The sequence below is a fragment of the Neolamprologus brichardi genome, chromosome 12 (genome assembly GCF_056152115.1).
Source record: "Neolamprologus brichardi isolate AB-2024 chromosome 12, ASM5615211v1, whole genome shotgun sequence".
Classification (NCBI taxonomy): domain Eukaryota; kingdom Metazoa; phylum Chordata; class Actinopteri; order Cichliformes; family Cichlidae; genus Neolamprologus; species Neolamprologus brichardi.
In genome coordinates this window covers 37,348,747-37,375,957 of record NC_142115.1, presented here as the reverse complement: position 1 = coordinate 37,375,957, position 27,211 = coordinate 37,348,747, and the positions used below count along the sequence as shown (strand labels likewise).

At 40.1% G+C, this 27,211-nt stretch overlaps 2 protein-coding genes and 1 long non-coding RNA gene across 5 annotated transcripts; all 3 read right to left on the bottom strand.

Annotated features, from left to right (window-relative positions):
• Window positions 1-524: 524 nt before the first annotated feature.
• Window positions 525-7,550, bottom strand: LOC148100357 (uncharacterized). Of its 3 annotated transcripts, XM_087849531.1 has the most exons (8): window positions 7,477-7,550; window positions 6,555-6,643; window positions 3,246-3,449; window positions 1,905-2,947; window positions 1,718-1,787; window positions 1,135-1,309; window positions 840-1,005; window positions 525-687 (listed from the first exon to the last, which is right to left on the bottom strand). In XM_087849531.1, exons 3-7 carry the CDS (start codon window positions 3,445-3,447, stop codon window positions 840-842), a joined length of 1,656 nt encoding a protein of 551 aa, XP_087705657.1. In that variant the 5' UTR covers window positions 3,448-3,449; window positions 6,555-6,643; window positions 7,477-7,550; the 3' UTR covers window positions 525-687. The 3 variants fall into 3 exon arrangements, with proteins under 3 accessions (XP_087705657.1, XP_087705658.1, XP_087705660.1); XM_087849532.1 differs by lacking the exon at window positions 3,246-3,449 and having other exon boundaries at window positions 1,905-2,055; XM_087849534.1 differs by lacking the exons at window positions 1,905-2,947; window positions 3,246-3,449.
• Window positions 7,551-8,017: 467 nt separating this feature from the next.
• On the bottom strand, window positions 8,018-27,187 carry LOC102788902 (uncharacterized). Its single transcript, XM_087849643.1, has 7 exons — window positions 27,139-27,187; window positions 25,852-26,475; window positions 25,491-25,535; window positions 22,463-24,460; window positions 11,903-12,511; window positions 10,439-11,695; window positions 8,018-10,321 (listed from the first exon to the last, which is right to left on the bottom strand). Exons 1-7 carry the CDS (start codon window positions 27,185-27,187, stop codon window positions 8,757-8,759), a joined length of 6,147 nt encoding a protein of 2,048 aa, XP_087705769.1. The 3' UTR covers window positions 8,018-8,756.
• Window positions 14,532-17,526, bottom strand: LOC148100356 (uncharacterized). The gene is made up of 3 exons (XR_015719875.1): window positions 17,449-17,526; window positions 15,472-15,569; window positions 14,532-14,784 (listed from the first exon to the last, which is right to left on the bottom strand). It is a non-coding gene; the product is annotated as an uncharacterized LOC148100356 (long non-coding RNA).
• Window positions 27,188-27,211: the final 24 nt, after the last annotated feature.

Genomic DNA, 27,211 nt, shown 5'->3' with positions numbered 1-27,211 from the left:
GTAATTACTGATCTACAGTATCTTTACTGTTCTGATGTTTTACAGTTCAACCACTTTACTGTAAACATATGTTACAGTATAACAGCTTTACTGTAAATGTTGTTTGTGGTAATGCAGCTTTACTGTAAACGTGGTTTACAGTTAGAAAGACTTACCGTGATTAAGTTTTATAGTATCACTGTACTGCAAATGTGGTTTATGGTATAACACTGTAATTGTGTACAGTATAATTTGTGTAGACTGTAATTGTGTTTTACAGCATATAAAATAATATTAACATTCATATTCAATATAAGAACATTTACAAAAAACAATATAATTCAATAAAGTAGTCTCAGAATAGTGAATTAAACCAACATTTATTGTTGATAAATTTTTTTTAACAAGAAAAACATTTTTCAACTGAATAAAAACAATGTTAATAACCAAAATAAATAGAAGCGTACATGAAAACTACACAGTCCTTCACCTTTCTGTGTCGGATTTTTTTAAGGAAAACAGTTTTTCATTCCACTAAAAACAGGACAAACCCACCAGCATGAACATTAAATAAACTATTACAATTGTAAAGCAAAAATCATTTACAAAATGTAATAATTATCAGTGGGTCCCAGGAAATAGAATGTGACATGGGATTTAGATTTCCGTTACCAGGATGGTCGGGTTCAGCGTAGTCTTTATCACCACCTGTCAAAGACACATCATCAATATTCATGTTTGCTCAGGTTATTCACTTGTTCACATCTGTCTGAGATCATTCATACTGTTGTATGGATGTGTGTACAGTATGTATATAATTATCGGCTATGTAAAAAATATTATCATCGCTGTATTCTTACCTAGTTGGAAGTCCTCCATTCAAACTCAGAGAGCCGCTGGAGGAAGGTGCTGATCCGAGGGCTGATGCTTGTAACCTTCCTCTTTACGACACGACCTGTCTTGCGGCTTGTACCAAGTTTTGCAGGGCATTTTGTTCCCATGTCTGGATTGATCCTCACAAAGAACCTTTTAACGGAAAAAAGGCTGCTTTAATTTCAAAATTAAAACATACATTACAGCAATCACCTATATGTTTCTGCAACTGTAGTCAAGCTATCACATATATTTCATTCTTAAATGGTGTAAAGTATTTACCTCTGTATCATCTCCAGTGTGATGGACGCTGACTCCTGATACTCAAGGTTGAAAACGTAGTATGACGCAAAGAAGACAGCAAGGGTGCTGGCAAAGTCATGCATCTGCTCAGGCTCATAAAATACCTTGCCCTCCAAACTGATCATCCAGCGGCTTGCAGACATGAAATTATTCACTAAAAACAGACAAGAGTCCAATAAGACAATGTGCTCACCCTTACAAATAAGGTTTCCACAAGAATGCTGGATAGCAGGCCTCACACTGTACAAAAATAGAATCCACACGGTTTGCTGCTATTTCTCTTATTATTTATTATGTAATGAAAATTATGATCAATTACAGGAAAAAACTGCCTAATGTTTTGGCATTTTGGCCTGTGCTGAAATGTTAGGCTGTTTTTTCCTGTTGGTCATTGTGTATAATAAATAATAAGAGAAACAGCAGCAAACTGTGTGTATTCTATTTTTATACAATATAAAACAGACAAACCTCTGTTAAGTAAGTTGTTGTGGGTACAAATACCACAATAATTACATAGATTTTTTACAAAAATATTACAAGAGGATTGAAACTATTTACTTACTAAGTGCTATTACCCTTGGTGTGATGGGTAAGGTCATCTCTCTCTCAACAGACATCTTGGTGGAAAAAGCCTTTAAAACACAAAAGGAACTGATTTGAATGATGATACCCAAAATCATTGAAATATTTTTCCTTTGTTTATGTTGACAGTATTGAGAGTGCATGTGTAAAATTTTAAATATAATTACGTCAGCCAAGATGAAGATTGAGTCCTCTTTTTCTTGGAAGTACTTCATCAGAAGAAGGATGGCTGCTGTGGCGATCTGGTTGTGGTTCAGCTTTGCACTGTCGCACTCACGTAGCAGATGTTCAATCTCCTTGTTCCACTGAAGTCTCTGGCTTTGAAAGAAGTTCAAAATTCTCCTTCCTTTCGTAAGAAGGGCTTCACTGAGACGTGTCTCTACCTCAATATCTGTGAGTGTGTGGAAGTGAGTGCAGAGGCCTCTTTTAGTAAAAAGAAATGGCCAATGCTCTTGAACCTCACATAAGGTGGGGGCAGGCCAAGAATTAAGCATGTGCCTCTGGTAAATATAAGTCAAAGACACATAAGTATTTACATCTGTTGTTTCAATTGCTTGAGGACCTGCTGATCTGAAGACAGTTGACATAGTCTGTCTTTTTGTCTCCAAAGTTTCAGTCGTTTCTCCTTCTGGTAGGGTTGTGGGTTGCCAGTTGATGCAACCATAGCTATCAAGTTCAGATCTCCCCCTTTTGATGGCAACATCACCCTCATTGTTTTCCCTGGTAGACCCTTTCCTTGGCTGCCGGATTCTGCTGCTGACATTGTCTCTATTTACATGTTCAACTCTTGTTTTAAGCTGTTTGAGTAGGGAATAATAACCACAGCCTAATTGCTCACCTTCTGCGGTCTTATCTGCAAAGGTAGCGGGATACTTAGATACAATAGCTCTAGCTACCTCCCCACAAGCAGCTTTGTTAGGGTTGGGGCAGTGTACTCGCATTCCTTCTACAACAGTCCTAATCATTATTCTCCTGTCTTCTGGGTGAGCCATTCCACCAGATGCCAAGGCCTGTGAAAGTCTTGTTGGCATCTTCTCCCAGGGAACTGAAAAATTGCTGATCCAGGAAGTGTTGCTTACATTTGGTTGTGTGGAAGGGAGTTGACCTGATGCTTGTGCAGAACAGAGTGAATTACCCTGTAGTGGCACTTGCACAGTTGTTGAGCAGGTGGTTTCAGGTTCCTTTGGGTTGTTTGAAGAGCCAGACTCCACTTGGTCGTCGATATTCACACACACACATAAACACAGCAGAACAATTCCACATTAACTATGTACAGATGGGTTTTTTGGAGTATTTATTGAGTAATACTCTTATATGAGACACAAAAGCAAGAGTGTTGGAGAAATAATACCAATGGCAATGAAAGCTAGTTTTAGTTTTGAAAGCTAGATTTTTTATGAACTATGAATTGAAAAATGAAGTACAATTTCAAAATAACTCTCAAAATAACTAATTTACAACTATTTTCAAGATAGGTCTGCAACCATTTATGACATTAATGCACTCACCTTTTCTGAATACTTGAACAAGTCTTTGACTTTGAATTGGTGTCAAGAAAGGCTTGATATCATCAGGCTCAACAAACAGGAGATCTTCTCTGTTTCTGACACCAATAATGTCTGTCAGGTGCTCAATAACTGCCCTCTTTGTCTCTTCATGCAGGTCAGGTAATGCCAGGTTAATTTCATGATGTAGGCTGCCACTGTCCATATCTGCAATGAATTAAGAGGATGATATTGAATGATGCAAAGATACAACGGTTAAACCTGAAGCGATATACACTGGCAGAGGGTAGTAATCAAACAAACTGTTTGCTTGAACACATATGAATCTTTTTTCAGAATTGTGTAGACAGTGAAGTCCAAGGTTGATCAGTATCACAGATTGAAGGATGTCCAAAACAAAGTGTACTTGTTTGTGACTGATGAGGATCACTGAGATTTTTCCAAAGATGTGGCCACATTCATCATGACCCATCGCAACAACAAGCCCTTTGCAATATTTTGTTCCTTTGTAAACTACTGCTGATACCTCTGACGTAGTTTCTTTCATCAAGCCAGCTGTCCTGACAGACTCCTGAATTAGACCATTGTACAACTGCTCATCATATTCACTAGTTTCACCAACTGCTTGAACTGCTGGAGCAAACAATGGTCCACTGCTGAGGTACGCCTGAAGCAGCTGGTGCCTTTCTGCCAGTGTTTTACAAAGGTGAACAAAGTTGTGCAGTTTCCGGGCGCATTCCTTGAAATACGAATGCTTACTCTCAAACCGGAGAGTCCACAAACGAATAAGAGGCCCAAAGTGCAAAAAGAGGTCACTATAGTGCAGTAAATAGTGATGCTTGGGCTTGAGTGGGTGATTAGGGAAAATTGTGTGTCTTATATGAACATACTCCTCAGTTATTATCTTAAGGTATGCAATCTGGTCATGATGGATCTTGGAAGCACATATGAGCTCAACCATTTCCTTGAGCTGTAGATACAGTTGCCAGACCTGACTGTCCTCAGGATTTTTTATCCTGTCACCAACCAACAATGGCAACAGTCGCAACAGACACCAGTTCTGTGCTGCAGAACCAGAAAGTTTTTTGCCACACTCCTTAACCTCACATGGTTTACTGAGACTATCATTCCCTGAGTTATTTAAACTGTGTGATCGACCTGTTTAGTTGTGCATAAGTGAAATGCTTTTCCTGTTTCACTAAATGACTGATGTACAATGCCAAGTCATTAGAGACTACACCTTCAAATAAATCATGAGCCAAACATGGGGGAAGCCCAGTGCAGACATGAAAATATTTCAGAGAATTGAAAGGTGAGTCAAACTTTTCAACATGTCTTGGTCAGTGGTGGATAGCTGTTGTACACTCTCCTTGTGACCAGTGATGGTTCTTTTTGGACCAAGCTTTAGTGGTGTCTTTTCAAAGTCTGTCCTTTCAATCAAGCAGTATCTACAAAAATGCGTACTACAACTGAAGTTTTCAGTGAAACCACCTAAGCAGTGTGAACCAAGATTATCTCCACAAATGGAAATCAAGGCCGCTTTGAGGGTATTTCCATCATCTGTCTCAATCCCTGTATCTTCTAGATCTTTAAGGTCTGTGATAATACTTGAGAAAACCTTCTCCTGACCAAATGTCTTGAAGTCCCTTTCTCTGCACAGCATCACCAACTGCATGGGATCAACTGAAGAGCGATTGTGTGGCTGGACCTCACCTAGACTCATGTAAACCCCCAAAACTTTATGTTTTTTCTTCCCTGACCCAAGAGGATTCACAACCTCAAATCCATCCTGGTAAAGGATGATGGACAATGAAGAAGGATTGCCTTTTAACAGAGCATTTTCTTTTACATTTCTTCCATCTGCCACATCCTCTACAACCATGTTGGAAGAGGTATGATTTTTGGATTGGTAATATTGCTCTTTAACACTTGACTGTCTAAGGAGGGATTTTAATGTCTCTTTGATGGAAATGTACTGGCAAAAGCATTCCTTTCCAGCAGCATCACTTCCCAGATAAATCTGGGTGGGTTCAACATAGTCAAAATACTGCTTGTAAAATGTTCTCCTTGTTTTGTCAGATCTGAGTATTCCTTTGTTGTATATTGTGAAGACATCCTCTTTAGAGAGATTTTGAATAATCATTTCTATCTCAGTTTGTGGTATGTCTAGCTCAGAAAGCTTGCCCTTCAACTTGTCAAAAACATCTGACATAGAAGTGCTATGGACATGCTGAAAGCCATCAAGAATACACTGTATTGTGCTCGCTGGCAACAGCATCTTGGCTTGCATTTTCAGGTAGAAAAGAGCCAAATTATGTAAAAATGTCTCTTGTTGATTATCACACTCCTCTAGATGATCACATGGAGTTGGAGTCAGATTCTCCTCAGAAGGCTGAGTACAGTCTATATTTTCGGGGAGAGTTGACACCTGAGTTGTTATCACCGGCTTATGTTTCCTGGATAAATGTGTGGCAAAAGATGAGCGCACTCTGAAATGTTTGTGGCAGTCATCATAAGGACAGACAACTTTCTTGCCATCTTTAATATGAAATCTCAAGTGAGTGCATAATGCTGAAAAATTCTCTGCCACATAGAAACATGCCTCAACTCCACAAGCAAGATTTCCTTTAAAATGGGTGTGTTTAGTCTGAGCCCTGCGATAGTGGTGGTTCCTGTGCATATGGGATCTGAATGCAGAAAATGTTCGATAGGAAGAAGGACATTGCTCTATTCCACATGTGAATCGATAATTAGCTGTGTGCTGATGTTTCTTCGTATGATAACAAAATTGTCTTAATTCTGAACTACAAACACCACAAAATTTACACCTGTACATGGCTGCATGTGTCTGAATTTGACTTAACTTTTAATTTGCAAAGAGCATGGCAACAACACAACAGTGACTGAAAAACATCTCAATCTATTATCTGTTTGTTCTATTATTAAAGAAGGGATCTACATTGCTTGGGTTGTATCAAAAAATGGGAAAAAGTTAAAAGAAAAACTATCTATAGATCAATGTTATTAACTTAAACCATGCAGACCCTGAAACACTGGAGGAAAAATTTTGGAGGGTCTGTCAAGCTGACGTTAAACCCCTTAACAATGGCACTGCAACTAACTGCGACTAATTACAGACCACTACATTGTCTTGCTTTTTAAATGGAACCTATGAAACAATAAACCACAGTTGAGATTAGAGCAGGCTAACCTGCATCAGAAACTTCAAAACTGGGTTAGATTGTTTTAGCAGTCTTTAAATTTCCAAAAAAATGTTGTCTACCTTTATTCTCACTAAATATGTCTTTTTACCTGCTGTTTTGTCTTGTCTCTCAAAGAACTGAGGCTACATCACACTGTCAGCGCGGCCAGCAAGGGCAGGAGGACAGCAATGCACCACACTGGGCGGGAAAAGACAGAGAGACAATTGTTAATTTAATGTTGCATTTATTTAACCCTTGAAAAATATATTTACATAAGTAAATAAGAGAAAAAAAACACAACCCATCTTTTCCAGAATAATTCAACTAATTGCTCTTTTGACCAACCTAACACAGACGTTACATGGTTTTCCTATGAAAACGACCCTGGAAGACGTTGTATTAAAGGAAAAAAAACATGCTCCCCTTCCCACTTAAAAAAATAATAAATATTAAACTTAGGTTGGAGTTCCTCGCGCCACCAACCTAATGTTATATTAACTTTTTAATGTTGTGTACTGCAGCTCACACAAAATTAAATAAAGCAGGCTAACCTACATGAGCAAGCTCAAAACTGGATAAGATTGTTTTAGCAGTCTCTAAATTTCCAAAAAAAAAGTTGTCTTTCTTTATTCTCATTAAATGTGTATTTTTACCTGCTGCTTTGTCTTGTCTTTCAAAGAGCTGAAGCTAAATGTCCCACTGTTAGCGTGGCCAGCTTCTCAATAGTCATAGAACAGAAGCGCAGGAGGACAATGCACCACACTCGGCGGGAAAAAGACAAAGACTGTCGTTGCGCCTGTGTTCCTCGCCCCTCCCCGTGGAAAATATATATCTAAATATATATTTAAATAAGAAAAGAAAAAAAAAACACACACAACCTATTTTTTCCAGAATAATTCAGCTAATGTGCTATTTCGACCAAGCTAACACCGATTTTAAGCCCCCCCCTCCCCCCCATACACAAAAAAATATATATATGCTCTTAAAAATTAATAAACGAGTATGTTAGGTAGGAGAGTCCTTTGCATTACCTTATGACGTCCCGTTTGCAGTTTCCACACAGAGGTCCAACAATAACGAGGTGCAAAATCTTTTGTCCTCTGGAGCATATCATAACGAAGAGTTAACAAAGTTGGCCTGTCTTTCCTCTCCTGTCAATCACTGGATCACAGGTCATGTCAGTCAGGATATGGAGTGGTGGTTGGTAGAGGTAGGTGGGTGGGAGGGGCCAGCATGCATTCAGTGTGTGTCTCACTAAGTTGGGTTGACTAGTTCCCAGAAGAGTTCTGTACATGTTGCACGTTCAGTAAATGAGCAATTCAGTTACTGCTCGACTGAGAAGCCTCCGCCAAATTATTACAATATTCTCCACTGACTGAAGTTCGCCTTTCTGCGTCTTTTTTAAATAACTTTATTCACTACTTGTCACAAGTACAAAATTACACAAAAACAGACAGCAGCAACAACCTAAGTGAAATCCAACAACAGAATAGTGGCAAGTAAAAAAATTAACAAAAGGAAGTGTGAATCTTGTTCAGGGTTAATCAGAGATAAGTGATGGAGATGCAGCAATGTGAATTCTGCTTTTTTTATTTGTAGTTAACCTTATAGTCTTTACATATGAATGGAAGTCAATTAAGAAAACACAGAATTTTGGGAGAGATTTGGAGAACCTTGCTTTATAAAATTTCCCTACAAGGAGGCCTTTCTGCATTCTTTTCCCTCTCCCCAGGAGCAGCTGTGACTTGAATGGCAACGCAGTGGCAAGCACACATTTGCAGCAGCTGTGCATGTGCATACAACTGCATGCAGCAGATTAGATGATCAGAATTCTTGAACCTTACACACAGGCAAGTCCCCTAAAAAGTCAAAACCATAATACTTTCACTGGTATCATACTGACAAATGGCATAGGTTGGAGGAAAATCTGGAAATGGTTGGCAGTGAAAGAGTTAAAATCTAATGCACTATTGCAACCAACCACTGAAAGAGTAAAAATACACAAACAGTATGATGAACCATTCAAATCACATAATACAGTAGCACTACTGCTAATGTGTTAACGGTAGGTATAACTACTACCGCAATTTTAAAAAAATACAATAAGTAAATGTAAATAACCTTAATATACCCATAATGCAAAGCAAATTACAGTAATTAACTGTAGAAATGTTTTCAGGTAAGTTACTGGGCATTTTGTGGTATTTTACTGTGAAAAATACAGCAAAGGTTAACAGTGTATGAAGCGTAATAATTATTGTAAATGATGTGTGACAGGGTTGTAACAGCTTGGTAAACAGACCTACGGTGATCATGACGCACTGCACTTGTTTTTGTATTTCTTTTTTAATTTGCTCGTTTCTTTTTCATGCCGTTCCTGCAGTTTCTTCAGCTGGTCCTTAAGACGTTGCTCTTTGTGGCTGGACAGGTCATGTAACAGTGTGTAGTCACTTTTTTGCTTTTCGTTCTCCTTCAGGACTTTGCTGTATTCTTGCCTCATTTCCCTGATTTGCTCATCATACTTTTCTATCAAAGCTTCAAAGTCCTTCGTGTATTTCTCTTTGAACTCATTGAGGTCTTCAGCTTGTTTTCTGGCTTCTCCTTCATATTTCTCTTTCATACCTTTGATTTGTTTCTTATACTTTTCTTCTAGATCTTCTCTCTCTCTTTGTTCCTGCTCTCTTCTGATTTTTTCTTCTTCTCTTGTTTTCTTTATGTATATTTCGTTCTTCTCCTCATATTCTTCTTGGACCTGTAGGAGCATTGCTTGTTCCTTCTCTCTTCTCTGCCTGTCTTCTTTGTACTGTTTGTTCCACCACTCTTGTCTCTCCATTTCCCAAGCATGCTGTTTCTTTCTCATCACTTTTCTAGTTTGTTTCAACTTTCTGTCAGTGATTTCTTTGGATTCAGACTCAGATTTTATTTTTTCCTCCAGAGCTTCAAGTTTTTGTTCCCATTCCTGTTGTTGACTGTCCTCCAGTTGTCTCCTCTCTCTGATCATGATTTCTCTTTTTTCCATTTCTTTTTTTTGGTCTTCCAGCACTTTATTTAACTTTTCTTCCTTTTCTTTGAGTTCTTTTTCTCTCCGTTTTCTCTCTTCTTCAGTTTCAGCTCTCTGTTTTTCAAGTCTTCTTTGCATTTCTTTCATGTCTTCCCCATGTTTCCTTTCAAGTTTTTCTCTTTCTCTCTTCATCTTATCGTTCATCTCATTCAGGATCCTCTGCACTTCTTTCTGTATCGCTGCTTCAGCCTCTTGCAGCATCTCATTGGTGTAGAAGCTTCCTCCGTTATTCTTCACCATGGTGTCAATCTTTGTTATCAGCTCGCTGACTTGTGTACGGTTTTGTTTGTCACGGTTGTTGAACACATGGTATCTTCCTTCACAGTCAGAGATCAGCTTCTTGAAGGAATTATCACATTTTGTATCAATGTACTCATCAATGGTCTGATCATCAGCTTCCAGATCGTCTCCTCTGGTTAAAAGAATGATGGTGAAGTTTTCTGAATTCTTCCCAAAGAATTCTTTGATCAGTTTCACCGTCTCCTTCTCCTCTGCTGTGAACCTGCCGACCTGTATCACCAGCAGGAAGACATGTGGTCCTGGAGCCAGGAGACTGACACATTTCATCAACTCCTCATGAACTTCTTCATTTGACAGAGTTGTGTCAAACAGACCAGGAGTGTCGACCACAGCAACAGGACGACCGTCCACTTCACCCTGTACTTTCTGACAGTATGTAGTTACTGCCTGTTGAGCTGATTCAGCTTTAAACTCTCTCCTTCCTAGAATTGTGTTTCCTGATGAGCTCTTTCCACAGCCGGTCTTTCCTATCAGGACAATCCTGAGAGGCTCCGTGTTCATGTTCTCATCATCACCTGTAAAAGAAGTATGTACGGGGCTAAATTAGACTTAGGAGCTATTTTCTTGATAATGAAATACATAGCAGAGTATCACATTGAGAGAACAGTAAATATCAGTTACAGTTTACTTACCAGTGTCTGTGACCTTTGACCTCATCTCATTAAGCTCCTCCTGTAGAGAAATTATTTTTGTCTGCTGTTGTGAAATTTGATCCATTTTTCCGAATACAAATGTTGATGTTGTGTAACAGAATTGTTTGGTTTTGTCTGGTCTCATCTTTTCCACATGATTCAACAGTTCTGGGATCTGCTGTTTGTTCTTAATGTTGAGAACAACATATTGTCCTCTGTAAGTCTGACAGAGCTTCTGGATGTATTTGTCTTGTCTTACAAAGTTAAGAACAGCTGGAGCTTTAGGATCTGAGTCCAGGGTGAACAGAATCATGGTGAAGTCATTGACTCGAGAGCTGAATGTGTTCTGGATGGTCTCCAACTCTCCCTTGTCTTCATCAGTGAGGGGAGCCACAGGTAGGACCAGGATGAAGGCATGGACACCCTCAGGATCACAGAGGGAGATACACCTGAGTGATTCCTCCATCACTGCCTCCTGAGGTTTTCCATACAAGGCAGGCAGCTCCACCAGGGAAACCCAACGTCCACACACCTCTCCCTGATGTTTAACACACTCTGATGAGTTGGAGGCTGAATGAAGCTCAGTCTGACCTAAAATGGCCTTGGCTGCTGACGTCTTCCCTGCTCCTCTCCTCCCACACAGAACCAGGTTCAGACTGGACTTCAGATTGGGTTTAGCTTCTTCTTTTAACAGACCCAGGTTGAAAGATGGTTTCTTGTGCTCAGACACTGATTTTATGGTCTCTTCAGTGACTGTGAGGAATTTTCCTTTGAGGACAGTCTGCATGTTCTCAATTTTTTCCATTAACTGTTCCCGATTATTTTCAATCATGTTGTAGTCTCTACCTTCACAGTCTCTGAGGAGTGATGTAACAGAATAATTTGTCTCCTCTTTATCTGTGATGATCACCATGGAGTGTTTAAAGGCATCCTCACAAAGAAAACTAAAGATGAATTTAAGAATTTTTCTCTTCTCTTCAGTGAAATCAGAAGGTTTCACCATCAGCAGCAGAACATTTGGTCCAGGAGGACAGAGACTCACACAGCTCTTCATCTCTTCTCTCACCGTTTTCAGAGACAGACTTAAGAAGTCGGGAGTTTTCACTACTGTTAAAGGTTTTCCTCTCCACTCTCCATGGAAAACCTCTCTGCCTGGAGAAAATCCTGAAAAATCGTAATTTTTCTTCACAATAAAGTTACAGAGTGCTGTCTTCTCTTCTGAGTTTCCTCCAAACAGCAAAATGCAGAGTCTACGTCCTGTAAAGGAGCAAAGATACAAACAGGAAATTACTCTCAGACAGTCTGACTGATCCTAAAAGCCTTTTGGTCTTTCTTCCCTTTTTTCATCTTCAGTAAATGCTGCTTCATGTTTTTGGTGGATAGTTCCTTCTGAGCACTTTTCATAAGGTGTCCTAACTTTATGTTAAAATATCTACAGATAGAGTTTGGGTTTTTTTTACTTACCAACAGGCTGAGGATAACTCAAAGTAACAGGAGCTTCTTTTCTTTGTTCAGTGCTGGTGTGCTGACAGATCACATGAGTTCCATTGTTCATTTCTACAATGCGTTCCATGTTTTCTAGTAACTCCCGAATGTTGAGGTTGTCAAGCTGCAGTGACTTGTTATTACATCTTTGCATCATTTCCTGTACATGTGCATAATACATGAGCATATACCCTAAACCTGGACGCCTCTCTCTGGGTGGTGATATCAGAACCAGTGAATGATCAAAGGAATGATCACTGAAGAAGTTCAGGACTCTGCAGAGTCTCGTTTTTTGATGCTCAGTGAAGTCTTCAGGCTGTAGAACCAGCAGGAACACATGAGGTCCAGGATCAGAGAGCCTCACACAGTTTTTCACATGTTCCTTTAATTTGTCCTCTGAGATGTTTGGATGAAGCAGATCTGGAGTGTTGATGAGAAATATTTCTTTCCCTTGAATGTGTCCACTGACTCTCACACATCGGTCCAGTTCTTCCTCAGGGTTGAACTTGTTCTCTCTCAGTATAAAGTTCCCCACTGAGCTCCTCTCAGACCAGCTGTTCCCCAGCAGGACAGCTCTGAGCTCAGACACTGAAACGACAGCAAACACAAACACTGAACAAAGAATCTTTCAAAGTTAATACAAGCAGCAACAACATTATATCACAGGTTGTAATTTATTTTTAATAAGTTTTCCCCTGTAACCGTTGAGTTTTAATTATTGAAAATTTGTTCTCTTGTTTAAATATGTGTTATTTTTTTCTAGTATTTATGGACCATTACTGAACCATAGATATATATTCATATATGAGAATACTACATAAAGTTTAAAAATTGACCTCTATTAAAAGCTCAGTTTTAAATCTACAGTATCAGAATCTGAAGACCAATTTTTTTTTCTTGTTTGGCACAATTTTATTTCTATAATCTCTTTTGATCATCATTACCACAGGATACATCACAGTTTCAATGAATTGCACCAACTTCATGTCTGTGGCATAGAGCTACATAAACAAACACTGGTATCCTGAATGTTTGATCTGTTAACATGAAGTTAAGGAGACATTTGCTGTAACCTCTCCCAGAAATGACCCCCAAAAGTTTACATAAAATAGTTTTCTTCACTTTTCTATACATTATATGAGCTTTAAATGTAAAGAGAGAAAGCAGAATCCGTGCAATAGGGGTTTTCATTATTCCAAACAGGCTTCACACTTCCTGCTATATTTTGTCTTCACCTGCTCCTTTCTAATGTCTTCCACCTTAAATTGCCCAGTTAAAGTTTGTATTAAACATCTTTTCTTTAAAAACTCACTGCTGGGGGGCAGAAGTTTGATGCTGTTCCTGCGACGTCTGGGAAAAGTGTCTTGTGGTCCTGCAAAGATAAAGAAATACATAACTCTCCTTTTATTATTATTAGTAGTAGTTTATGAATTGAGACGTGTTATCCTGCAATGACTAAATCAGATGGAACAAAGCACTTTTAATGTCAACAGCTGACTGCATGAACAGATCACATTAGTTCTGGGAAAGATTATTAAACATGACTGTTAATTTTCAGAAAATCCATTCTGACAAATGTTATTGGTTAAACACATTGTTAAAGCATGTTACATGCAACACAGCAGCCTGGTTCAGCAAAGACACTCAGATGAGATCTGCTGTAAAATATTCACCTGTAGTCACGTCGTTTATCCTCTAATAATCACTTTTACTTCATTTTTTTCACATTTCTCCAAACCGGAGAAACCAAGAAACAATTAAATTATTGTCAAAAACTGCTCGTAGAGGGAGGTAACTCACAGTTACTGCATGTAAGTGTGACAAAGTAAGACTCACCAAATGCTGCTGCCATGCTGTCATTGAGCTGCAGAACTCACTGTGGAGTTAAAAAGAAAAAACAACAATGACAGAGAAAACCGTTTTTCATGTTTGAACCTCTGACATCGAAGGAGTTTTGCACAGACGGTGCTGGATACAGACACTTGGATGGTTTTATGTAAATATTCACAACAAAGCGAACAAAAACTAGTCTTCAGAAGCACGACTGCCTGTAAAACATGGCAGTCCCTTTCAGACTGTTGTTCACTTTAAGGTGAATGAAAGTACTCTCAATGAATCATATTCAGTTCTTCCAAATGAACTCTCCTTATTTGAGTCAAGAATAAAGTTGGGGGGGTTCAAACTGAAATCCAAAACTTTTCCATTTGAGTGTCTAGTGACGATCATCCACCCTTATTTCAGCATTTACTTAGTGGGTTATTCTCAGTGTCATTTGGCCATGTTGCTATCATTAGTTACAAAGAAACCTGATCTCTATCTAATATTACAGACTATCTGCAGGTCAAAGATATGACTGTTTTTCAGAAATAAATACTTCATTTGTCAGTGTCTCGAAAAACTCATTTAAAGGATTTGCACATGTCATCATATACCCAACACATATAAGTTCTATAGAGTCTTGCTAATGACCTACTAATGTTCTTCAGGTGTGTTGCAGCAGAGAGACATTTAAAAGTTTCAGGACACCGGCCCTCGAGGACTGGAGTTTGACATCCCTGCCATAGAGCAGAAACCCACCCCAACCCCATCCCCCCTCCTTTGTGGGGTTTTCAGTCTGAGTCTCAGGATGTTTGTGTGTATTACTTCTAGTCTATGTACCCACCTTGTTTTTCTTGTGTTACAGCTCTCTGGTCACAGCACCTGTTTCACGCTCTGACTCCTGGGAAGGATTTCAGTATCACACCTGCCTGCCCTCTTTCCACTGTTTTGCACTGGATCCCTTTTAACTCGGGTCAGCCCAGCATCACTCTCTTCAGCTGACCCGGACCTTCAGCTGCTCCTCAAAGTGTCGCCAACTCTGCCTGCAACATGAGTCATATTCCTCTTTCAAATACATTGAAGCCTGGAGAAGTTTCATACCCACGCTAATCACACACTCCTCTGTCCACAGTTACAGCTTTAGATCTCCACACTACGAGTCGTGTTCAAACATCAAGCCCTGAATCCCTCACCAAGTTTATTCCTTTGCTTAAACTTGTAAATAAAGTTTGTGAAAATTGCTCTGCTGTCTCCACAGTCACATATTGGGCCCCTTTTGACACTAAGTTTCTGATCTCTGAGTTGTTTTGCAGTGTGTACAGTCAATCAATCAATCAATCAATCACATCCAACAGCAATGTCGAGTACCTCTGACCATCACTGCTGAGGTCATAAATAAAACCTCCAGATTTGCATATACGAGAACTCTGAGAGGTCAGGTTACTCTCTAATATTTGCTCCCACCAAGCTTAGAGGCTTTACAAACTGATGAAAAGAAGGATCCATAACTGTGATGGCCATGAAAGCACGCCACTGAAGCTGAGAGCTGGAGAAAGCCAAGATGTATTTATTATAGAGTAACAGAACACTTTCCTACTGAGAAACAAAACCTACACATGTGATTAGAGGTAACAAACACAACATCAGACACTGATGCGGTGAATATACGCACAGTGAGAAACATTACATCATCCAGGCTAACTCTGGATGGGTCTGCATCACTCACTCACCTGTTTCTGCAGTTGCCATTTTGCCGCTCTGCTGGAAACAGACGAGATGAGCAGATATTTATTAACTCATCTGGAGACAAACTGTTGGGTTTAAGAACCTGAAGAGAGAAAAGTTCAAAACGTTAATTTGTTAATGCGTCGAACTCACAAACACAACACCTCATGTTGTATCTTCAGAAAGCAGTCGAGCTGCAGGTGACTTCCACCTCTGTATCATATGGAGTGAAAACTTGAAGTAATTTATTCACAAGGTATAAAGTCTATTTACATCTGAGCTGTAAAAGTGAATCTGAACACCAGGATGTAGAAATCACAGCAGATGATGCTTCAAATATAGATGCTGCTGCACACAAGCAGCCTTCACACAAACACAGCATCATTGTTAAGGACAGACCCTGAACCACACTGACAGACTTTTACACTATAAGTAAAATGACTCCATGCAGTTAAGTAATGAAAACATTAAGTTATCAGAATAAGCTCTTGATTCTTCAGTAAACTGCAGTTTAATGCATCTGCAGCTTGTGTCTGTCAGCATCACTGAGGAGGAAACTGCGATGCTGAGTGTCGTCCTCAGTGATCTGTGACTTTGGGAAATCCTCCTCTAATGTTTCTGAGGAACTAAAAAAGCTCATCTGTCAGCTCTGAAGTATCATCTCACCCTACAATAACAATAACAGGTATTCTACGCTCACAACTGTCCCAGTGAGACAGAGTCCAACAATCTACATCTGCACCTTAAAGTGTTTTTTTCACTGTGCCATGAAACAGATGTTTATGCAAATTTGTAACTGTTGTTCTGTGAGAGTAGTGTGAGCTTATTGTTGTGTAATTATATCACTTCATGATGTGTTTTAAAGCAGATTGTTTTTACTTGTACTTTTATATCATGTAAAGGTGGCCAAGTGTACATACAGGTTATAATTATACAGGACTGCTTCTCACTTCTTTTATATGAACATTTATTTTGTTCTTTTTTCTCTGAAACTTTATTTATAAGCTGTGTGTGAGCCCTGCCTGATGCGAGTCCTGTGGGGAGCCATCAGACAACCCCACGATCTGCCAAGTCAAACACGTGGAGCGACCCTGTGGTGACCCCACTGAGCCAAAAGCAGCTGTTTACAGTCAGAGCTTCATCAGTCTGTTTATTTTATTCAGTAGTCACACTTGAAAAACATATTAACAGACAAAAGTAAAACAGAAGTTAGGAAGTTAGTTATTATTTAAAGTTAAATAATGAATTAATTATCGCAGGTAAAAATGGACAATAATGTTTAAGTATACATGTTAATAAAGTTCAAGAAAAAAACCTTGGCTCCTCCTACTCTAATATCTAAAATGGTGTCGGAGGCCTAACAGAGATAATTATCTCAGTTTAATCCTTGAGTCGCATCATTTCAGAGAGATTATACAGCAGATTATACAGAGAGAGCAGATTAAGTCCATGAATCATATCAGGACCACCAAACACGGTCCGAGCTGGTTCTACAGCCTCTGATCCAAAGAACACAGAACAGGCCTGTATCAGGACACAGTGACAGACTTTACTTTTCCTGATTCCTGATCAAACCTTTCACAAAAGCACTGCACTCCTCAGCTTTAACTTTAACCAGGTTTAAATGACAAAGAGCGAGCGGAGAAGTGAAAGCAGGTTTTCTTGTGTTATGGCGCTGCATTTCCGCGTCTTCCCTGCGAACCTCGGGTGTTACTGTCACAGAGATGTGATGTAATCATGAGATGAGCAGTTTTTCTGTATTTTATCCTGTTTTTTTAATCAAGTCACCGGTTCAATCTTACTTTCACACAGATTTACAGACAAAAACACGACATGAACTATATCGTTTACTTCCGGTCCAAATGTTCCGCGTTTATTACCTGAACCGAAAATTCACCTCGAGGTCACAGAAAGTTTCTCACAGTTAAAGTCTGACGGCGGGTCTGAGCCTGCTTCTCTCTGCTGTCTGTGATAAATCTTACCTGGATGAAGACGCTGTCGCGCAGGTTCAGAGCTGCAGGATTTAAGTTTCTACGGTTCAGGTTCGTGTGACGTCAGAGGACACGCCCATCCGCAGGAGAAAAAAGAGAACTACGTCACTGCGCGCTCAGACGTGTGCTTACTCTGTCCGTGTAAAAACTCTCCATCAGGATGATTTCTCTCTGATGGGAGAACAGATGTTCAGGAAAACTGTCACGTGTTCGTACTTTAGCATTTACTGAATAGAAAGCGTTTTTTTTAGGTGACACACCTGATGTGTCCGTGTCTGTCTGAGTTCTTTCCATCTCCTCAAGCACAACAGCCACCAACAAGAGGAAGAGGGAGGAAGACGTGCAGAGGAGCAGCACAGCACGCTGCAGGAAAAGAGGATGGAGGAAAAGATGTAGCAGGATGCAGCGGCTCTCAGATTTAAATCATCTGTAACACTTCCAGGTGTTGATGATGAGCAAAAGAAAAAAGACACAAGTGAAAGTTTACAAAAGAAATGCAGTGAAGTGAGGAGAACCGTGAGCTTAAAGAACCCGTTAGATCAGGAACATGTGATGAATCTGCATTTGAAAAGGATGAAGATGAAGTCGAGGCAGTGATATGAGTGCCCACATAATCCACATTACAAGTAGTTTTAACATTTGTGGAGTCTTTTCTGCAAACTGGAACAAACCTGATTCCTTTAAAAAAAAAACTGCTTGTGAGACGTTTTCAAAAAATTGCTCGTACTCATGCTGCCCCGACATAAGCCAGCGCACATTGGGAATGTCGTAGGCACCGATCGGTTTTCTATCGCCCATTTGCTGGGAGTAAGGGCGCCTCCGTTTGCGAGGTGCGCCTGCTGCTTGCGGCACAGGGAGGAGAGGGCGGGGCGGCGGGGGATTTTCTGGCTGGCTGGAGCAGCATCTAATAACCAACCAAAATGAAACTAAATAAAAACAAACCAACAAACACGAAAACACCAGACATCATGATACAGACTTATAATTTGCACCGATGTTTTTTTCTAAATTCTGTACGCAAAAAGTGAGCGCGAGAGCCCTCGGTGCGCATGCTCGCTGCTGAAGTCAAAGTAAACTTTATTGTCATCTCCGCTCTGTAAGAGCGTACGTAGGCTGCCATGACAGACCACTACTTCCGTTGTCCGGTTTTATACTTCCGGTTACTCAAAGCGAGACCCAGCGTTCAGTCGTTGCTAACAACAAAATTAGTTACTTTGTGCGGTAATAAGTGGCTTTACCTGTTCGAAGATGAGCTCGGGTTCAACGTGTGCTGTCGTCGGCTGCCACAATAATTCAAGAAAACTGAAAAACGCATTAGAAACATTTTGCCTTGAACATGAGCAACTTAGAAAGGCCTGTCCGTGCCCACCGCCCTACGCACTGCACTCTTATGGGCTCAAAATGTGGTCATAAATATTTTGTACTTGTAAATCGGTTTTGTACTTGTAAATCAGGATTTGTATGTGTAAAAAAAATTTGTGTGTGCGTAAAAAAGATTTGTATGTGTAAAAAAGATTTGTGCGTGTGTAAAAAAGATTTGTGTGTGGACTTAGCCAAAAAACCCCTGCAAGTTACAAGTACGAATTTTGACCCTATTTTTCTTCCTTTCATCTGATTGGTCAATGTCGCTTCCTCTACGCTACGCTTCCTCCTCACCGTCACCCAGCCGCCCTCTTTCCCCAGCTGCTTGGGGTCTGCCGGGGAACAGCTAGCGGGGCCTACGCTATCTTCGGCTGCACCAGCTACAGGGGCCTGGCTAGCTACGGGTGAATGAAGGGTGCGAAGCCGAGTCTCCAATTCAGTAATCCTGGCCTCCAGAGCTGCAAATAGGCTACATTTGTTACAGATATCATTACTGCTAAAGGAGGCCGAGGAATAACTAAACATCTGACACAATGAGCAGGAAAGTGCAGGAGGGACAGGTGAAGTAGCCATGGTGCTAACGAGTCGGCTACAAGCTAAGCTAAGCTATGCTAGCGAAACAGTACAGAGACAGTGAGTGAATACTTTGGCTATAAATTAGGTAGTGAGTACACAGAGAGTGTGCTTCGGATGAAGCACGTGAAGATTATACTATGAAAAAAGAATTTATTTAAAAGTTTGTAATTAAATTGCTAAGCAGATAAGCTACTGAGAAACACCACTGTGTTTGAGCAGGAACAGGAAGAGATACTCTACCACAGAGCGAGCGAACACCAAGTGACAGCGCCACCAAGAGTGGAAAATCTCCAACAGTAGTGGGTTTAATGATTTGAGAAAACCTGCACATGATACTTGTCTTATATGCTGAATACTTGTGAAGTTTGATGCAACTTACAGGTTTTGTCTTCTAGGATGCAGGCTCCAGGTGGAGCTGGGAGTTAAACAAGCTTAACATTTAACCACTGGTTAATGTTTTCTTATGACAGGGTTACAGGCTGGGAGTAGAGTTACTCCAAGGGAGAAGCCCTGGGAATTTTTTGAGAGAATGTGCAACTTTCTTGTGCATCTCTAGTTGTGTGGAGTTGACTCATGGCGAGATCCATGTGCCAAAAGAGGGTTTTCTGGGGATGTATTGATAGCAATGTTGAATATTATTACACAGAAAATAAAACAACTACACGTAAAATAATCACACCGTGACGCCTCTGCCTTTGTAAACGGAGGGACAGTAACTACGTGTAAAACCTGCAGACAGTCAGATTAACAGTATTTTGTCTCTATCTGCCATTCTGCAATTCATCTCATGTAAACAATAACGTGGTGCACAGCGTGACGTGAATAAAGGCACATACCTTTGACGTTGGGTGATGAACTCTGTATTCCTCGTCCACACGTAAACTGAAAACAAAGGAGTTTTAAAAAAATCTCCGTTCTCGGTGATTCGAAACGCCGTTTACGTGTGAACGAAACAGCTGCGTGTTCAAAATTACCCGTGTAGGTGTGGACGCAGCGTAAAAGAGTTAGTAGTTTATTTTCTTACTACCTTTAATTTATTGCAGATAACTTGTATTTGCTTAATTGTTTACTAAATGTTTGAGGTGTGAAATAAACCGCAATGGAGCAAAATATGTGTGTGTGGTTGGAGGATGTGTTAGTGCGTGCGCTTACATTTTTCTTGTAAAACAAAGGGGGGCCCAGCAAAAAAAGTTTGGGAACCGCTGGTCTAGCACAACACCTAGAGCTCAGGGGGCAAAACAATGGCATGAGTGCTGCTGTTTGACTGAGGAAGAATAAAGTAGTCGTGGTAAATCACATGACCACTTAAAGACAAAGCAACAAGGTGACATATACCAGTTTATAAACTGTGTTGATCGGCCAGTAAAACCAGAGTCATGATAAACAAGATATACGCGGCGTTTTTCCTCAATAGTTTCGTCACGTTTACTGTCTAAGGACAGCGCAGCGAGACCTCTCTGCTTATGAGCAAAAAACAAACAAAAAAATGGAGGACGTTCTAGGAGTGACGGCGAGAGAGAGAGAGAGAGAGACAGCAGAAAAAGAGAGAGAGTGAGTTTTGAGATGTAAGATTTGTGACGTTTAGCGTGTTTGGAGTGTGTAGTTAATGTGATGTCTTGTGTAGTTAGTGTGTTGTGGATAGTTTTGTGCTGTGTGTCAGAACAATGAGGCGACTGCTGTCTCCAGGTAGAAACAGCAGTGATACACCTGCTGCTGTCAGACCTGCAGGTATCAGGCTGTGATGTTTCCTTTATAGTGGACAGAAATTATGTTTTTGGAGTGGCACAAATAATTTGTGTGACATCTTATTGAAGAACAGCTGATTGTTCTGTAAATAGTTTGAAATGGTTATTTAAAAAAGGGTAAAAGGTAAATGGCTGCAAATAACTTTGTTGTTTGCAAAACTTGTGCATATAATTTTAAAATTGTCAGTTTATGTTTGCATTTAAAGTTATGAAATATGATTCAATAAACATGTTTGTGGTTGTTACAGTAAAAAAAAATATGATGAAAAGATAACGGTAAATTCAGACACATGAGGTTGTGCTGAAAAGAATGAGACCAAACAAGGCAAATAAACAGTTTTTAAAGGTAAAATGTGGAGGAAACATCAAAGTAGTCAAAAATGGACAATTATACCCTGGACCCCAGAGGGTTAAACATTTTTTTTAAAGTAATGTAATAGTTACTTTTCAAGAAATCTCCCCAATAACTAAATAAAACCACTGTCCAAACTTCACTTTGTGAGGTTATTATTAAACCATTAAAACATCAGAGGAACATAATTACAGTGTGGTGCAGGTGCACATGAGAATTACAGTAAGAAACAATAAAGTAGGAGCGTCTTGGTGCACAGAACAAAGCAGACAAAAGATTATAAAGATTTCCCTGAAGAACTATGATTAGCCATTTCTTTTTATTTATATATATATTTATTTTATATAAAGTCATATTCTAAACTCTAATAATATTAATTATGTTCAGTGTCATATGTGGTGTGTTGTTGTATTTCTGCTGTTTTAATTTTGGCCAGTGAGGCAAATCTCTGCTGACATTTCAGAGTTTGTCAGTTTGCCTCAGTCCTTGTTTCTTTCCGCAAATCCCTCAAACCAGCACAAAGGATGCAAGCAAAATGAAAATATAAACAAGCACTTAATGAAACCAAACAACAGACATGTATTTTTTTTTTTTTAAATCTAATATATTTAACCAAACTTTCAAAATATCATGAATTCCCAAATCTCCCAAACTAAAGACTGTTTAAATCCAAGTCCAGGAGCCCTTTCCTGTTTTTCTTTCTCCCCCACAGTTTAGTTCCACATTTACAGATACATATAAAGTCGTTTGATTGGATCTCACCTGGGCCCCTGAAGCTTTTTTAAATTTTTGTTTAGGACAAATCATTATTCAATTTATGTTCCCAGAGCCAGGCACAATCGTCCTCTTGATGAGGACCTTTCAGCGCCGTTCTCGGTCCACCTTGCCAGCAGTAACACTTCAGCTGTGCCACAGTGTCTTGAGTTTGGAAGATCCTTAAACCAGGACGGACACTATTATAAGATGCGACACTTCTTTTTTATCCTTTTGTTCTTCAGCCTCTCTATGTCCTCTCTGAGCATCTTCATTTTCTTCTCTATTTCTTGAGAATCATTTTTGTTGTCTTTTAAATCTTTAATTTGACTTTTTTGTGCTTCCATTAACTTTCTCAGCTCTAAAATTTCCCTCTCATGTTTTCTTATAAGAGCCTCCTTTGCTCTTTGTAATTCTTCCATCTCATTCGAAATGATCTTCAATTGATTCTTCATTGGTGCCCATGCCTTGTAGAAGTTGTCACCATTTTTATGGACCATTGTTTGAATTTTGGTCATCAGCTCAGTGACTTGAAGGCGGTTTTTCTGATCTTTGTTGTTGAGGACATGGTATCTCCCTCCACATTCATCAACTAGTTTTTTTAGAAATCCACTAGAGCTTTTTTCAATGAAGCTTTGAGCTGATTGATTGTTCAGGTCATCACCTCTGGTAAACACAACAAAGATAAAATCAAAGGAATCCTGACCAAAGGTCTTCTTGATCAGCTCCACAGTCTCTTTTTCCTCCTGTGTAAAACGGCCGATTTGAAGCACCAATAAGAACACTTGAGGTCCAGGAGAACACATGTCGATACACTTCAGAAGCTCATTTTCAACATCAACACAGGTCAGAGTCGTGTCAAACAATCCGGGGGTGTCGATCACAACAACAGGCTGTCCATCAACCTTTCCTTCTGCTTTCTGGCAAGACGTGGTCACTGACTCACCGCTGGCCATCGATTCAAAATGTTCTTTGCCTAAAATGGTGTTTCCAGTTGCACTCTTTCCACAGCCAGTCTTTCCAATGAGCACCATCCTGATTTTCTCTCTCCTCTGCCATTTTTCTGTTGGTACTATGCTTATTCTCATTCGCTTGAGTTTGTTTCTTATACTCTGTACCTGTAAAAATTCCTTTTTAAAGCATTTAGATCCCAAAGCGCTCATCTTATCCACAACATTTAACACCTCTGAGATCTCTTGTTTGTCCTTAGTGAGAATGACAACTCTTCCTTGAAATCTCTCACAGAGCATCTGGATGTCTGTGTCTTGTCTTACAAAGACAACAGCTGGATCTGTAGGATCTGAGTCCACAGTGAACAGAATCATGGTGAAGTTATTGACTCGAGAGCTGAATGCATCCTGGATGGTCTCTAACTCTCCCTTGTCTTCATCAGTGAGGGGAGCCACAGGTAGGACCAGGATGAAGGCATGGACACCCTCAGGATCACAGAGGGAGATACACCTGAGTGATTCCTCCATCACTGCCTCCTGAGGTTTTCCATACAAGGCAGGCAGCTCCACCAGGGAAACCCAACGTCCACACACCTCTCCCTGATGTTTAACACACTCTGATGAGTTGGAGGCTGAATGAAGCTCTTTCTGACCTAAAATGGCCTTGGCTGCTGACGTCTTCCCTGCTCCTCTCCTCCCAAACAGAACCAGGTTTAGAGATGGTTTGATCGGTTCAGACTTTGGTTCTGTGGTCTTTTCAGTTAATCTGAGGAAATTCCTTCTATTTTCATGCACAATAGTCTCAATCTTATTCATCAACAGTTTGAGGTCATTTTTATACATGCCATAGTGTTTTCCTTCACACTTCTTAAGCAGCTGATTTACAGTGAAATTTGCCTCCACCCCCTCCTGTGCAGTGATGAGCATTGAGTGTTTAAAGGCATCTTCACCAAACAAACCCAGGATAAAGTTCAGCCTTCGTTTCTTCTCCTCGGTGAATGAAGGCTCCACTATCAGCAGCAGAACATTTGGTCCAGGAGGACAAAGACTCACACAGCTCTTCATCTCCTCTCTCACCGTCTCCTCAGACAGACTGAAGATGTTTGGAGTTTGAATGACTGTTAAACTGTTTCCCTCCCATTCTCCAGAGATGGCCACACAGTGATCAGCTCGTGGAGGTCTCTGAACATTTCCTGTGATGAAGCTGCTCAGTGTCCTCTTCAAATCCTCTTTTTCTCCCAACAGCACAATCTTGAGAGCAGAGGCTGTAAGAAAATATGAATATTGTTTTATTGATATTGGGAAAACATTTTTTGGAGAATTGTCCGTTGGCTTTAGAAAGATTTCAAATTCAAATCCAGTGAGTCTCATCCCAGAAACTTGATAAACCTATGATGTACTTTTGTATAACAGATTTAATAGCAGAGAAACCAAACCAAATGTTTTTCACTTCTGCTTTTTTCCATTAACTTCTCACATTCATAGTTTTCTGTCATCAGAGTCAAAAGGGATTTTCCTAAGCTGTGACTACACTAATAAAAACACAATAGCAGCAAATATATGTTTAAAAATGACCAAAATACTGCAAAACATTGCTCTGCTTCAGAGGTCCAACACCCATCAACTTGATCTGTATGAGGTGGGTGGAGTCTGTGGATAGCATCAAATTCCCGGGCCTCCACATCACCTTGGATCTGACTTGGTCACTGAACACCTTCGTTCTGATGACGAAGGCCCAACAAAGAACCTTCTTCCTCATGAAACTGAAGAGACTGGACTCTCCCTCCAGTTGCTCCAGAACATGTGATGGAGAGCATCTCTGCCACAGCATGATGGTGTGGTACGGCCACTGCACAGTCCAGGACAAAAGACTTGGACCGGCTGGTGAAAAGTGCCCAGCGGATTGGAGGACGACAGCTAACAGACCTCAATTCAGTATAATTACTAACTCTGGCAGACTGCAAAGGAAGGCCAGTCGTATCGCTGCTGACCTCACTCACCCGAGACACGAACTGTTCATCCTGCTGTTGTCTAGGAAACGGTACAGATACATAAACACCACCCAGCTGAGAAAAGCTTTCTCCCAAGAGCTGTGAAAGCCAGCCACCTGCCCTTCCCTCTGCTCCCCTGCAGACTGCTAAAGATTCCTGCATTTATTTTTTATATCTTTCTAATAAAAATCTCATTTATTTTATTTATAATTTTTGTGTTTTTTATATTTCTGACAGCACCACTGTAATTTTTGTTATGATCTAGCAACAAAATGATTTGAAGTTTCTCGAAGTAGTCACGTACCTCTGGGCAAAAGTTTCCTTTTACCGTCAGTGTTAGAGCTCCGTCCTAAGATGACACACAGACACAAATCAATCAACCAATAAACTAATGTCATCCAATAATCAAACATAATGATGTTTATTTATTAGTGCTGTCAGCGTTAATCTTGTTAAAATGACGTTAATGGCATAATCACATTTGCGCGGCTAACGCGTTAACAAGCTAACCGTGCTAGCGCATTAACACTGTGCAGCCCTCGCACCGGGCGTTAACTCGCTAACGGAGATTTGCTGCATTAATGCAGTTATGACGTTAACGTCATTTTAGTGAGATTAACGCTGACAGCAGTAATGTTTATATTTATTTCACACGTCCCACTTACCAGGAGCCGACTCAACAGTTCGTGTTTCAGTGTTTTTTAGACTCCAGTGAACATTCGGTGAAGCATCCACATATAGATCGCAGCTCACATACTCTCTGTTGTTCTCTTTGACTATCTGAAACATGCGTGTTAACAGCTGTGAGCGCTCGAGGTTCTTCTGCCACAGAAACCTGCCTGCACATTTTCCGATCATGTCCTTTAAGGGTGGATGCTTCTCATAACTTTCCATGTAATCTGAATTCTCTTCTCCTTTGGGTGTTAACATCAGAATTAGTGAATGCTCAAAAGACTGGTCACTGAACAGCTGGAGGACTCTGCAGAGTCTCTTTCTGTGGTTCTCAGTGAAGTCTTCAGGCTGCAGAACCAGCAGGAACACATGAGGTCCAGGATCAGAGAGCCTCACACAGGTTTCTACATGTTCTCTTAGTTTTTGTTCAGAGATGTTGGAAGACATCACGTCTGGGCTGTTGATGAGAAGAATTTCATTCTCTCCCAGCTGTTCTCTGATTCGAAAATAGCAGTCTGCTCTTTCAGCTTTTAACCCAGGTACTCCCAGTATGAAGCTCTCCGCCACTGTCCTCTCACTCCAGTTATTCCACAGGAGAACCACCCTAAGTTCAGACACTGACAAAAAAAATCAGGACACAAAATAAAATACCACAAGATAAATATCACAAAATAATATAATGATGTACATTTACAGATGAAAGAAACTGAGTTTCTGCCCTGCACCAATTCTCCCTTCTTCGCTCTGTGGCACAGATCGTTTACCTGAAACTCTCCTAATCCACAGTGATCTCTGCTGTGTCTGTTCATTGAGTCGTAACAAGAGTTAAGCACAGCAGGGTTTCAATAACCTCCAAACAACTAATGGGACAAACTGCCAGCACAGAAAGTAAATATCAGAGTTATTGAAACTCTGGGGTGTAAGTCTCATGCTGGGACTTGTTGAACTTTAACCAAAATGCATTTTTTGAAGTTTCATTCTGAGAATGATCAAAAAGGGCAGGTGAAGGAGGAAGGGTGGAGTGGGTGGAGCGTGTCGAGAGATTTGTGAGCAAGAGTGAAAGGGAAGGTTTAAAGACCGTAGTTGGATATTTTTCCAGGTAATATTTATGTTAAAAAAGTAAATTCTCTCACTTTAAACACTCGATGTGGTTTTTATTTTTAATTGTAAATAAAATAAGCATTCGTGAGATTTGCCTCTTATTGCGTTTTGTTTTTAATTTCTTCTTCACACAACATCCCTGAATAAGTTTGTGCACACAGTAAATACTCGTTACTTACCAGGCGCTGCGGTCTCCATTACGTCATTCAGCTGTGGACCTGCTGCCATTAAATTAGGAACCTAAGAAACAAC